Raw genomic sequence first — 15,208 nt, 5'->3', positions numbered from 1 at the left:
CATATGTTATTACTAGACGCAAGTTACGATTATAATAATTGTGTGATAGGTACCTTGTTAAGTGCAATAACATGTTCATTAATTATTTTTATCGGAAGTCATTTGTAAAACACCGCAATATTGAATAGGTACTAGTAAGAAATATATTTTAAACGCTCTAGTGGTTTTTAATTGGTGAGATTGTAGTGGACAGCCGTCGCCCGTCGGCCTAAAAGCAAATCGTTATCTAGGGTTATTATACTGTTCTAGAACTTTCGATTTCATCGATAAACCCGATGTTCCGGCCGTCCACACACAAACTCCGTATACCAAAACCAGTTCACCGCGTTTAGTTTGCATATTATTGTGTATTTTACTACTGTCTTTGTCATTATGATTATTGTGTTTTTTACTATAGTTATTTTTTTATCATTGTATATTTTTTACTACCATTATTATTATTAATTATTATTATTGAAAATAAAAAACTATCTTCGAGGAATTATTATTATTAATATCTCCCATAAGATAACACGCCTACCTACTTAAAAAATACAGATAACCGAAACTTGTAACCCGAGAGAATTGCCGTTTTCCACCTTCAGTAATAACAAAACTATTGACGAATTAAGTCTATTTTTTCTGATTTTCGGTTACCGTATTTGCTATGGATCGTTGGAAGGGAAGTTTAGCTGTGGTGACTGGAGCTAGTGCAGGCATCGGCAAAGCCACTACTATAGAACTACTTAAGTCAGGTGTTAACGTTGTAGCTTTAGCCAGACGAGGAAATATTCTTAAGGTAACAATCGTTGTTCATTATTAATACTAGCACAGCATGCCATTAACTGTATGTTTTTTACGTTTCCGGGCAACTGGATTGTCTAAGCTCACAATTATTATAATATCAAATATTATGACACTGGTTTCATTTTTACACGTTCATCATAATATTAATTATAAAAAAAACAGAAAATCCACTCATGCCCCTCTCACAAACTTAGCTATAGTGGGATCACCAAAATTCACCTCTCTCCCTCCCCCCACCCCCCATTCCAGACGTTAGAAATAAATATAAATCCGAGACCGTTTCATCGTTTAAAACTTTAGTTATTGGTTTTTAAAAACAAAAAACCGAACGTTTTCATAACCTACCTGAAGTTCGAACTTAATAATACCTAATCAGTAAACTACGAGTATAAGCAGTTTCAAAGTATCCACATTTCAAAAATAGATTCACTAATTAACAAATGGGGTGACCTATTTTTAAATTTCGTTACAAAGCTGTTGATTTTTAAGTATTATAAGGATTTGAAAGCATAATATAACAACTGCAATTATTGGATTTAAAAAAGTAACATATTTTCACATTTAGACATTATACGCAGACCGTTGGTATAAAAAAAAATCAAGAATATACTTTAAGACATTACATAACACAGAATATTTCCGTAATACACTACATTCACAGATAAAGTTAAATTATTAAGATTAATTGGAGACAAGGTTGAACTATAAATCAATACAAGATAAGGGAATTAATTAAATAGGCAAAACTACATTTTACCTTGTGACTGAATAAGATTTGATAAAAAAAATTAATATAAATAAAAGTATTCAACTACTTATTCAAAGCTCAGTGCTAAGTATCAAATAAATTAAGAACTAATTGCAAAATATGAAATGGTACCTAGTTGCGATTAGAGAGCTTTATATGTTAAATGTTCACATATTAGTAATACATAATGGATAACAACAGCTTTTCCAAGCTTGATTAAAAAAAGTCGTGTATCTGCTAAATAAAAAATGTACTGTCTAATCATAAAGCAATTAAACGTATAACACTTCAGGTGGGGCGTGGGCATTGAACAGTTTAGATAAAATTCTTAAACTTAAATAATGTAATTTATATTAAATGCCGAGAAATTGCTTTGCTTATTAAACATAATTATTTTAAATTTCCAATTATAATTGTACATAATACATTTATGGTGGCATGAAGTAATTGAGGGAGATAAGGTGATAAGTGTTATTGTGCAATATATATATATATATATCTGAGCGGAACCTATAAACGAAAATTAGACGTGCAACCACAAAAACCGTTATTTGTATAAAATTCGTATTAATATGTAATGTAGATATAGTTTATAATATAAATTTTTTTGGTTTGTCAACATAAGTATATCGGTAGAACTACTACATCTAAAGAATATTCCGTAAAAACCAACTTGATTACTAACTATTCAAGACGTGCCGACTGCCGCAATTTTAAGGTGAAAAATGATATGTAAATTTTTTGGATGTTTTCTTGATTTTAAAAGGAAAGGGTAAACTTTTTATATATTAGTGCCAAAGAGTACCTTCCATGTATCATTTTTATTTATAGACTTGCTACATGAAGACATCGTTCAGCGGTTTATGAGATATTGTGGGCACAGACACAAAAATATAATATAAAACATAAAAACAACACCTTCTTAGCTCCGTAATACAGAAATATAGAAATACATTTGAGTTGAAATGAAGTATTTGGTTTTTTAGGAGGGGGTTGCCCCCGGGCTCGTCTAGTTACGCCTATGAACCCAAATAAGAGAATCATTGATAATTGTTTCAAACATTTTAAGAAATAGGTAGTAACAGTGGTTCTGCTATGTGTGCATTTATTTATAGTCCATACCCGATGAATTGCCAAAAGAAAACAATGGGACTTTTGGTATATTGTACCCAATAGAATGCGACATCACGGACGAAAACGCGGTGAAAACCGTATTCAGTTGGATAGATGGGAATTTAGGAGGGATCAGCATTATGATCAATAACGCTGGCCTTTTACGAAGAAGCACTCTCTTAGGTAAGTACTCCCATTACCATTTGTAGCAACTACCAACATAAATGTGACTTTATTGTGTGAACGTTACATTGTGCAAAAAAAACACAATTGCCATTAGGTGGCACAACCGAAGACTGGAAATCAATTTTGGACCTCAACGTCGTAGCACTTTCTGTGTGTACCAGGGAAGCATACCAATCGATGGCAAAATATAACATTGCCGGACACATTATTCAAATTAACAGGTGATAACGCTGTGCCATATTTATCATGATGACCTCGTCTAACATACTATAAAAATAATATTAGATTTTTCGAAAAATCTTAAGTATTTCAGGACACGCCTTAACTCCCGGGTTTGGAAATAAAATGTACAATGCATCCAAATTCGCTGTAACGGCTTTGTGCGACGGACTAAGACACGAATTGCAGATGGTCGGGTCAAAAATAAAAGTCACGGTAAGACGGTCGGCGATCTTGCGGGCTGTGTAAAATACAAGAACAGATGTCCAAAGAGAACCAATTTCGAACAGACAGAATAGATCATAGATCTATATCTATTCTCTGTTATAGCGGGTTTTAAAACAACCCGAGATTTTCTTATGTTATAACTTATAGTCAATAAAACGCTCATCTCATTTATATATATTATGTCCTATCATCGTCGTCTGAATGGAACTACTTGGAACGTCCCTAGCAAAAACTTGATCGCTGCCCAGCTGATTTCAAGATTTTTGTTTCAGAGTTTAAGTCCGGGTTTAGTTAAAACAGAAATACATGCCGCAGCCAATTGGCCTTTAGGAGAATCAGTAAGCAACGTTCCACCGCCCTTGTCGCCAAAAAACATAGCAGATACAATTATTTTGGCTCTCTCCACACCGCCGGAAGTCTTGGTACAATTTCAATCACTAATACTCATACCATATAAATATAACTAATATACTTTATACAATTTTTAAATACGCCTTAAAAAAACAATACAATGGGGACAGAGCATTTTGGGGCTTAGGTGGACAAGTGTATAATATGAATTATTTGAACTTGTTTTATTTGTTTCCCATGGTGGTACAAATCAATTTTCATACTTTTATTATTTTTATCATCAAAACAGGATTTGAGCAAGAGCCCATTTTGTCATTCTAGGATTAAAAGGATACTTATCTTTTATTTGAATCAATTAATATAATTAAATGTTACTAAAAAAATATTATATCTGTATAACTTAAAACATTTTATTAAGACGATTTTGCTTAATAAAAAATTAGGTGGCTCAAAGCCAAAAATGTTTTGCTTTAGGCTCAACGAGAAATTCCATTTTATTATTATACTGAATTAGAACTCCCATTTCTTTCTTTTAGTTCAACGGCATACTCAATAGAACTTAAAACATTTAAATATGCGCGTTGACTAGACCTTAAGTTAGGTTTAACTAAATCCTTCATACAGTTTTGTTAACTATTATTTAAAAGTATCAAATTTTGTTAAGTTTTGTAATGTTAAATTATTGATTATAAATATTTATAACCAATGGTTAAATTTAAACAATTTTCTCCCATCTCTTCGCAAGAAAGTCTAAACAAACCTATACAAATATTTAACTATTTTCATTTTGACTATGTGTACGTATAAATATTACGGTGGTCAAAAATTGCTCCAATTCAACCATTTTCTTATTTTGGACACAACTTAACACTTAACTCGATAGATCTAAAAATAATTATAGTACATAGTATAAGTTAATGCCACTAGACTGTGTTAAATATCAAAAATATACTTTTGGTATTATAAATAGGTATTTTAGGGTTAAAGTAAATTAATATTTGTAATAATTAATAACTGACAAAACATTTTTTCAGATTGCAGAGCTCACAGTTTTCGGAGTAGGTAGTACTATTCAAATGCATACCTCGCCTCGTCCACCATTTACAATTTCTTAATTGATTACAATACTTTTTTATAACGTTTCATTACATATATTATACAATATACGTTTACAATATTTATCATAATATCATTTAACATATTATTATATTATAACATATAAATTATCTATGTTATATTCTGTAGTGAATTAAACACAACTCTTACGTCTGTAGTAATATTACTTAGATCCTTGAATGTAATAGTCACATACACATTAATTTATCAATTTCTTTAATGATTTAATGTTGTTAAGCTGGAAGGAATAGCATTCTATTACGCCGCATGTAATTCACAACAAACAAGTACTTATTTCTGAGAGGAATATTTGCCTAGATATTTTGAGATTACACAAAATGCGATTAAAAGCTTTAATTTTGTAGTATTTTGAGTTTACATAAAAAATATTGATCAATAAAAAAAAATATATGAACATCAACATTCATTTGTAAGTAAATTTAAAGCTCGTCAGTAGTATTTAATATAATATCAAACAGTTATATTTTTTTTCCAAAGAATAACACGTTTAAAGCATTAATTGATTTACAGGCAATCAAAAGCTTAAAAAAATACATCACAAAATAACCCTTTAAAAATAAAACCCTTCAACCCAGGGTATTGCTTATGTAATTATACAGAATTCCCAGTGGTCAACCCCAAATTCAAATATTATAATATTTTATAACGTATTACTATTTAGTAATTATAATAATTAAAACTATATTTTCTTGGACGGAACATTAAAATTTTGGAAGACACAATACTCTAAAGTGGCGTCGGTGATGGTACCCACAATGTTTTGCTTTGTTCTAAATCAACAGCCGCTTTAATTTGAGTGCACATATATGCTACATTTACTCCAGCTGGTATGATGGCTATAAAATTGCAGTCAACATTAAAGCAACAAATAAAATTAAGAAGAGATCACATCAAATATACCTGATATGTAGTGTCGATATTCAGACTCTAATTTCAGTGCATGTTCATACATTTCTTTGGCAGCTTTAGCAGAAATTTTATCGTGAGACGAACGCGAGTCTTTAGCCTCTTTTACTTGTTTTGTAGATTTGAATTTGATAAGTAGGACAATCGGATATATGTGATGGCGATGAAGCCTTTCAACACTGGTCAAACCAATGTCAATAATGCAATGGCAATTCTGAATAAACATAATCGTATATGATTAATGTATGGTTAATTGGTATATGAAAAATGTATATGTATATTAATTGTTTTAATTTTAATGTTTTTGAGTAAAATTACCTTGCCACATGCTTCTTTGAGTCCAGCTACCGAAACACATTCATAGATGGATCCTTTTTTGCGATAATCTATAAAAATACTATCGGCAACTCCTTTTTCCATAGAAGCCTGAGAACAATGTTTTGCCTCAGGAATGTATCTCATAAACAAATCTGGGAAATCTCCAATTAACTTATCGGTAACACAGTCTGCCAAGGGCCCAACAACCATGACTGGACGAATACTTGGCTCAGCTAAAATAAAATCACAAAATGTTAATACTATACATCATATTTTTTTTATTGTCAATAATAACACGTACAGTTCAATCTAATGACTCTTTGGTAAGAGGCAATAACAAGAGAGTCATCGTGTAGTGTACCGGAATCACTGCTGTACCAGCCTAAATTGATGTTTGAAAAGCTAGCTAATTCTTTAGAATTGCTGCGTTGATGCTTTTTACGCCTAAAGAAACTTCGTCTTGTTGCTCGTCGTGCATCACACTCGAGTTCACCACCACTTCGTCTGATAACAAGTTCTTCTTCGACCCTAACAAAGAATGAATAAAAACTAAAAATTTAACACATCCTATTTTCTACTTAGATAATGGTATTTATTAGAATTATTTGTATTTACTTGTATTTGCTAGGTATGATGCCGACTTGTTGTTTGTAACCATTATGATCGACAAGCCAAGCACGCCAATTACCAGGTACTCCATTATACATTGTATTATCAACATAAAGCACATCGTCTTTACGAAACTGTAATTGAGATGAATTTGTTGATGAATCTCCAAGTTCAGCCGTACGATCGAACAGGGCTCGGATAAAGAAACTGTCTCCAGGCTTATCTTTAATTTCATTGTATCCTAATGATAGTAAAAAAAAAATATATGATTGTTATATTTTGGTTAAAGCGTTAGTTGATAACATGAAATTGGGCTTATGCAAGCTATTAAGGTTCTTTGTACACTGTATTTAATAAATAATTGTAAGTCCATTGCCAGAGAGGGGTGTAGCAGCTCTTTTTCACTGAACAGTTGGTTGCCTAGCAAACTAAGCCATCTGTGACCAAGTGTCTAACGGACCATAGTAAGTGATAATAATAATGCCACCTAACCCAATCAGTCACTCGTCCACTTTACTACATAAAATAATGTTATCTGTGTGTATGTACTTACGATCAATTAGATACTGAGCGAGGACAGTTACTTTATCAGCAGGTTTAGCCAATTCATAAGCCGCTTCTTCGGCCGTAGCTTCTCTTAAATCAGTTCCATTATATTCAAGAATACGGTCACCAGTTCTACGTAACAAATATCAAGATATAAATAAAATTACTTCAGTAATAATAAATTAAATATGAAGAACAACTCTTGAGTTAAACAACTTACCTTAAACCCGCATTGAACGCTAATGAATTTACAGTTACACTGTGAACAAAAATTCCAACAGCATTGCCTCCAACCAAACTTATTCCTAAGTTACTACACTTTCTAGTTTCCATAATCAAGTAACGCGGTTCATACAATCGCATACCTCTATTTTCAGAGTTTCTATCGCTTTTGCGACGCGTTAAAGTCGTCATTCCATGAGCCAATACAGAAGCACCCGTTGATTTCCTATTAACAGTAGGAGAGTTACAGGGTGTTGGCGTTTCTGATCGACTACTCGTTGAACTTTCAGCTCCTTCTAGTTCTTGATACTCTACAAATAAAATTTGATTTTAATTTTAAATAAATTGTTAACGCATTTTCTTTATAACTGTTCATACTGTCTGGACTATATTGAACCAGCATAGTAATGGAGTTTCCACATTGTCGTAAAACATTTGCCGCTAACTGATAAGTAGCACTTCTCATATTGATCCCGCATACTTCTAACAGCTGATCACCGACCTGGAGACCAAGTTTTGAAGCTACACTATGTTCACTCACAGTAGAGACAAACACTCCTCCGCTATCACTCTCCGCTATTTGAATACCTAGTGGTTCAACTGATTTTTCTATACTTATCCATCTTAACTCTCCAGGTAGTGGGCCACTACCAACACCTCTTAGCAATGGTTTCTTCAAATACCTTAAGAATAAACCATAATTATAAATGAGTAATAATAATGGTAATTAATAATTAATAAAACTAGTTTAGGATACCATTGATTATAAAAATTATAGATAGTTCCTGACTAGTTTTTCTGATAAACGTAAATTTGGCGCCTTTGTAGAGTGACCATTAAGTAGTAAGATAAGAAATATAGTAGATAGATAATATGCAATAGGTGAAAATAGCTAAACTAATGTGCCTAATGGTCCTCTTACAATTAATGAAATTAACTTTTTCGTTTTAAGGATAACAACACGACGGGCGCTAACGTCCATTACTAAAAATACTGTAAAGCGCTTTACAACCGAAAAACCAGCCAGTCAGCCTGCCTTATCTTTAATATTTATAATCAATCGGGGAATCCTCTCAGGCGCCTCAAAAGATGGTACCCCGACTTAAAACGTTAATTTGATTTTATATTTATTAAGATACCCTTAATGTGGGGTCTCCTCCTCGCGTTAATCGTGTACATATTTTTGTAAATATTATAAAAAATACTTATTGTAAATTTTTTTTACAGATGTCTCAATAAAAGCATTTCTAAATAAAAAATTTAAAAATCAATGACAATACATACTTTGAGGCCCAACCGTATTCTGGTAAAGATTGTCGCTTATTTGCTGGCATTGGTATTTGTCCAGAGTTTAAAACTTCTACTCTAAACGTAGGCATCGGGCTGTCTCTTTCACTGCTTACAGACCTATCAATACTTCCTGTTGAAATACCAACAGCACCACCACTACTTTTACTTGTTACACTTGGATTAGAAGGTATTCTGAAATTATAATTGAAATATTTTAATAGGAATAAATAAATTTTAATTTAATATATTAAAGCTAAGTTTTATTAAGTATTATTTATAATTGTATTATTATACAATAATATAAATTAAATAACTATACCAAAACTTACCTAAATCTAGGATTTTCTCTCTTTCTAGGAAATGTACCTACTTCATAACCATGATAAGACTCGGGCATGTCTTCACCTCGATAACCAATATTACTCATTATACGATGTGGTGATCTAGTCGTATGTCTGTTATAATGCATGTCAACTGAAGGAGAATGACTGTGATGAAACTGAGAAATGAGAACAAAAATTAATAATACAAATTTAATAATACTCAAAACTGAACAAATTAAATATTTACTTGAGACACATGACTATAGGGCGGTTCAAAACAATAAAGCATCGACTCTCCACTATTGGACGGTGATGGTTGAGTATACCTAGTATATTGTGGTGTGAAAAAATGGTGAGCATTGGTTGACGGTGGACCGTACATACTGTGTGAAAGCGGTCTAACTGCAGGGCTATCACCAGCATTACTTTCTGTATCACTATTAGCATATTTACCACTTTTCTTCTTGGCATAATATTCCATTACATCTTTACCTATTTTTCCAGACCTATTTTAATGATGATTACAGAAAAATCAATATATTATAATATTTATAATATGACACAATGAAAAAACTACTCTAACCTGACAGAAAAATCTATAGACGATGTGTCTGTTTTTGAATTATTTTGTGGAGACCAAGAAGGAGGGTTGTTCAAGAGAACCGATAATGGCAATCGTTCTTTATTTTTACGAGGATGAAGTATAGTACCAGTACCATGCTCGATTACTGGACCACTTCTAGCCTTAGGCCAAGTTCCCCCATTCTTATCTAATTCTTTTGGTTTTCTATGACGACTAGAAAGTTTGGTAGTATTAGGTGCTGGATGAGGTCGGAAAGCATCAATAACAGAATCTAATTCAGCAATAGCATCTTCTTGGTCACGTTCTGAAATTGAGTTGTTAACAGGCGATGGATTTCTGTGAGGTTTTTCAGGTACATCCAACATCACTCTTCTAGACTGAACATATTGTGGTTCTTGGTAAGGTTCTTGATATCTAGTATAGCTAGATTTATCAGTTTGTGTGGTGCTGTTTGTGTATTTTTTGTATATATCACGATTCGGTCCCGAGCCGCAGTTACCAGCACAATAGGTGGATTTCATAGTAGTGATAGTTAAAACATCACCTGGTTCATGTAATAGTAACATGGCTTCTCTTGAATTTTTAATGTTTTCCACAGTCTTATTATTAATCTAAACACAAAATAGTAACACAAATCATTCCTTTTATCTTACTGTATAAATGAATATGCTTACACTCAACACTCTATCGCCTACATCTAAATTTCCATCTTTGGCTGCTAGAGATCCTGGAGTTATTTTGTTAATATAAACACCCGTTTCTAATGAAATTCCGTGGTCATAGTTATTCACTTGAAGTTGGGTAGTGAAAAGACTTCTAGAAGGTGAAGCAGGTTTTCTTCGACGAATAACTAAAGTAGCACTACTCAGAGATCTCATCGTTTCTAGAACTAGTCGTTTACTAATCGATGTACAATCAAGGCTATTAACTCTTAGGATACAATCATTTACTCTAAAAAAAAAAAGATAATTATAAAATAAACAAAAAGTTTTGTCCCTTAATATTTTACCTTAATTTTCTTGATGCAATACTTCCTTTACTAACAGATGATATGTAAATTGCATTGTCATTAGGATATAAAGGATCATCTCTACCTCCTAACAAATCGATACCCAAATCATCATTTGACCCTAAAGATCCCTGAAATTCAAAATTTGTATCACTCATGTAAACAATGCTGTTATAATAAAATACTTTTGTAAGGGCCAAGTCGTAGCTTTATGGATAAAAAAATAATATGTTGTGGAGTTATCAAATTTCGATATGTATTTTTTTTACTTTAAAAGAAGATACCTTCTATAGTATGCATAGATCTTAGATTTAGTAATTAACTACCAAAAATTAAAAAATTGTATGGTTGAAAATCTGAGTAACATGCACTGTTAAAAGTCTCTTTCAAACAAAAAAACAAAAAATGATTAACGGCTAAAATATAAAACATGGAACATGCTTTAGCCTGCTAGCTCCTGAATAGTGATTATTTCTGATCTACAATCTCCTTGCGATTTATGATGATAGTATAGTCTGAACTATATGTTCTGGCCAAACGTTTGCATGACGACGACGACTCGTTATTATTTCAATGGCATCTTATATGTTATTATACGTTTTAAGTAGGCACACTATTTTAGGATCGCAATTTAACCCATTAGCGCCTAGTGTTGCCAAATGCCACATCCAATTTTTTTCAAATTTTTATGTACACAATTTTTTTTTTTAATTAAAAAAATAATAAGAAACAAGCACCTAAGACACCAACTATTTAAAACAAATTACCAAAAAGAAATTACGGCGTTAATAGGTTAATGTCGTTTTCGAGCTGGGGGGACAAGGCTAAAGCGTGTTCCATGCTATTATCAAAATCCAACTATCCTACGAGACATTTTATTCTTATGTCATGTTTTATCATATCAAAAATGGCTATGACATGTATTAAAAATTGCATGCTAGAACAAAACAAATTAACCGAAAAAATAATTTGAAATGGTAGATATTTAAAAATCTTGTATTTGTTCAATATTGCCTATAATTTGTGCCTTGATAAATGGCCACGACCTAATCCCATAAAAAGCATGTATGTTCACAACAGTACTTACTAAATCAATGTTTAGAATTTCTGTATCCCAGTCTTGAAGATCAGTATCAATTGCAGAGTCTTGACTGTAACGACCAGTTGCTTGTAGTTGCAATATACGTGCTTCCTTTTCTAGCTGTGCTTCCATTTTTTCCCTATTAAGATAAAGTTGTGTTGTTATTAGTTTATTATAAAAAGTAGTATTCAATTTTTTTTACTTGAGATCGTTGAGCTCTTTAGCAGTGTCACTTTTTTGTTTCATTATATCATCACAGTCTCTCATTGCACGGGCCAACTTGCTAACTGCATCGTCACGCTGTTTTCTTAAACTATCACAAAGAGTACGTATACTTTCACGCTCCAGTACAATTTTATCGCGTTCACTGAATGCCCAATCGCGTCGTCTTTTTGAGACTTCTGCTTCTTGTAATGATTCATCCAACTCTGCGTGATATTTATCAGCCAACTTTCTTAAGCGTTCAATTTCTTGATTGGCCTGATCTAGATTATCCATGCGTTCTTTTTGACAAGAATTGTATAAATCTAAAGCGGCTACCTGTTCGCGTGAATCATTTCTATTTTCTCGTTCCCTACTAAAACCATAATCCAAATGACTCTTGAATTCTCTTTGAGACTCATTCTTTGCAGTTATTTCCCCAAATCTTTCTTGATAATCATTGCACTCTTTAAGTGCTTTATCACGATCATGCAGTGCAGATGATATTTCACGTTTTAATGACTCAATATGCAATTGAAGGGTTTTCTTATCATCTCGACAAGATTTAATTTCGTTCTCTAAAGCTTTGTTTTTATTGTAAGCTTGTGACAAATCTTCTGAAAGTTTTTCAAGTTCATTATGTACACTGTCACGTTCACTCATAATAAGCCTATATTCTTTAACAGCAGCATCATGAGCTTTATTTAATTCTTTTAGTTCTTTACTGCTTTTAACACTATAGGCAACAGCCGCTTTCATTTCTTTAACTGCTTCTTCATGCTGTTGTTGCACTTTCTGGATAGCTTCTTGGAGGTCATTCCGTTCTCGTAGTGTTAAATCCCACTGTCGTATAGCAGCTGTACATTGCTGTTTAAGGCCATCTCTTTCTCGAAGTGCTATATCCCGCTCCTTAAATAGCTCATTGCATTGTTTTTTTAACTGATTGATCTCATCTTTCATCATGTCCATTTTATCTACAGCTGCAGAATGTGTAGTGCGTAAATCTTCATATCCCTTTCTAAGCGATTCATAATTTTCCAATCTTGAGTCATAAGACATAAAATGATCATTAAGAGAGTCACCACTTGCTGTATCATCTTCTGGAAGATCCTATCAAAATAAAAAAAACATTTTTTCTTATTCTTAGTATAATTTTAGTTATTTTACGTATATATTTCAAAAATGTTCAATAAAATATACTATGTATTACTTTTTTAAATTCAGTGTTCACACATTAAGTAAATATTAATTAGTGTAATAAATGAATAAGTACCCATATGTAACACTAAGATTATATAACAGTTAAAAATCATTTTATATTATAAAGACAACTTAGGTCACAAACTAATGCCTAAAGTCGCTGAAGCATCAAAAAAGAAAAAAAAACAAGCAATTTTATCATGTTAACTTTTTTCTGAATGTTATAGTTTTTAAGTCAGCAGACAATATAAAACCAAGTGATTTATTAATATAAGACTGTATGAATTAAAGATCACATTAAATATAAACATTCATAAATCTTAAAAAAAATTAAGCAATACTTGTAGTTATAAATTAAAAAATAATTAAATGTTTAAATAAACTTTTTACCACAAAAAAAAATATATATATATATATTGTATGTATATATTTTAGCATCAAAGTTACCATCATCAGCACATACAACAAGCTACCGAAATATGCTTTAGTATTATATTTATGGTTAAGGGTTTATTTAAATATTTAATTATTTTATAACATTTATATAGTTTGGTTTAAATGAATATTATCCTGATAAAAATATTTTATTAACTTGTAACTAATAATGAAGTTTTAAACAGAACATTAAACTATTTATAGGTAACTAGGTATTGAAACTAATTTAACTTCAAAATTAATAAACAAAAGTTAAATACCTGCTGTGATCGATCTAAAATTTGTTTTTCAACAGCTAATTTAGCTCGTAAAGAAGATGATTCTTGAGCAGCTTGTTCAATTTGATTTATCATAACCTGATTTTGACCTCGATAATATTCCAATTCTTTTCTTGTTTGATCATACCTTCGCACAGTCTCACCATGTTGCCTAAATATATTTTACGATCCTTATAAGCTAATTTATTCATTTATTTTTAAATTATTGAAATTTAATTTTAATAATACCGTCGTAGCATTATTAATTCATGCATTGCTTTGTCACATTGTTGTTTTAATCCATCATAATCTCGTTCTCGATTACTATTGGTATCTCTATTTCTATCATTGCTACGATCCGAATAACTCCTTGTTAACATATCTATAACAAATTATTAAATTTAATTGAGTACATCAGTAAAATGTATTAATTACTAAAACTAGTTGAGGTTAAGATGGTGTTATCCGAATCATAAAGTAACCATTAAATTATATGTTTAGACTTTATCTGTATAAATAAAAATTATTATTGTTTAACATTTTAACAAGTAGAATAGGTATTCTATTATGTAATTATAAAACTTAATTACCTGTGTTTTTGGAGTTTTCTATATTACTATTTGACGACATCTTAATGTTTGTAGCAACTCTAAGACTTCCAATCCTGACATTATTTTTTTTTGCACATAGCCACAATAATTGTCTTGTTATACTTTCTTTCGGTTTGCGTTAAATGTATTGTGACAGACATAACGGGAATTTTGGGTTCAATTACACTACAAATAACCAACACTATCGATATTATTTATAAAACGTAGATAATACGATTTAACTACAAATTAAAATTTTAGAGAAATGTAATGACAACAAAATAAGAAACAGAATCAAAAATAACAACTCAATAGAATCAATAATTAAAAAACGAATGAAATCAGAAACAATAATTTTCTTCTTTACAAAGATATAGTAAATCGTGGAAAAAGATAAATATTGGCTAATTAATATCTATGAAAAACATATGACAGACTTTGGTTAACCCATCTGGTCATCTCTAAACCATGGTTATGTTTACTAAATTAAAATATTTTACCGCGCACATGTACTACAAAAAAAAAAATATAAAATCCATTGTGGTTTATAGTTTATACTCTAGTATGTCTCTATGTTCTATACCATTGGTTTTAAAATAATCTTATAATAAATAATTGAAAATAAATATCTATAGATACCTTAACATGTTATCTTAATTAATAGTGAAGAATGAACATTTTTTAAATTGGAACAGGTTGACCGTTGATCTAAAATAAATATAAAATACTTACAGTACTTATTGTTTGTTTATTATTTTGTAGCCTTTTAATATTAGCAATCATCTTCATACCATTCCTTAAATTATTTTCATCTTTACAATTAAAATATATTTTACTACTGTCATATTTTTGAAAAAATCTTAATAAGTA

The 15,208-nt window shown here is 31.2% G+C and overlaps 2 protein-coding genes across 2 annotated transcripts; one reads left to right on the top strand and one right to left on the bottom strand.

Annotated features, from left to right (window-relative positions):
- Positions 1 to 363: 363 nt before the first annotated feature.
- Positions 364 to 4,900, top strand: LOC126838657 (farnesol dehydrogenase-like). Its single transcript, XM_050573260.1, has 6 exons — positions 364 to 778; positions 2,650 to 2,830; positions 2,928 to 3,054; positions 3,139 to 3,268; positions 3,553 to 3,702; positions 4,666 to 4,900. The coding sequence occupies exons 1-6, from the start codon at positions 647 to 649 to the stop codon at positions 4,744 to 4,746; spliced, it is 801 nt and encodes a 266-aa protein (XP_050429217.1). The 5' UTR covers positions 364 to 646; the 3' UTR covers positions 4,747 to 4,900.
- Positions 4,901 to 5,424: 524 nt separating this feature from the next.
- LOC126838644 (disks large homolog 5) lies at positions 5,425 to 14,705 on the bottom strand. Its single transcript, XM_050573239.1, has 19 exons — positions 14,339 to 14,705; positions 13,998 to 14,130; positions 13,752 to 13,920; positions 11,858 to 12,966; positions 11,662 to 11,794; positions 10,575 to 10,705; positions 10,240 to 10,516; positions 9,566 to 10,176; positions 9,230 to 9,488; positions 8,989 to 9,158; positions 8,654 to 8,851; positions 7,748 to 8,052; positions 7,368 to 7,680; positions 7,155 to 7,279; positions 6,608 to 6,842; positions 6,294 to 6,520; positions 5,993 to 6,225; positions 5,669 to 5,888; positions 5,425 to 5,604 (listed from the first exon to the last, which is right to left on the bottom strand). Exons 1-19 carry the CDS (start codon positions 14,376 to 14,378, stop codon positions 5,495 to 5,497), a joined length of 4,998 nt encoding a protein of 1,665 aa, XP_050429196.1. The 5' UTR covers positions 14,379 to 14,705; the 3' UTR covers positions 5,425 to 5,494.
- Between the last annotated feature and the right edge of the window lie 503 nt (positions 14,706 to 15,208).

This window comes from Adelges cooleyi, unplaced genomic scaffold (assembly GCF_023614345.1).
Source record: "Adelges cooleyi isolate 19-005CV unplaced genomic scaffold, UGA_ACOO_1.1 ACOO_flye_CR_arks_rails_tigmint_CR_PRNA_30, whole genome shotgun sequence".
Classification (NCBI taxonomy): Eukaryota; Metazoa; Arthropoda; class Insecta; order Hemiptera; family Adelgidae; genus Adelges; species Adelges cooleyi.
Note: the sequence above shows the minus strand (reverse complement) of the source record. Positions and strands in the feature narration are given on the sequence as shown.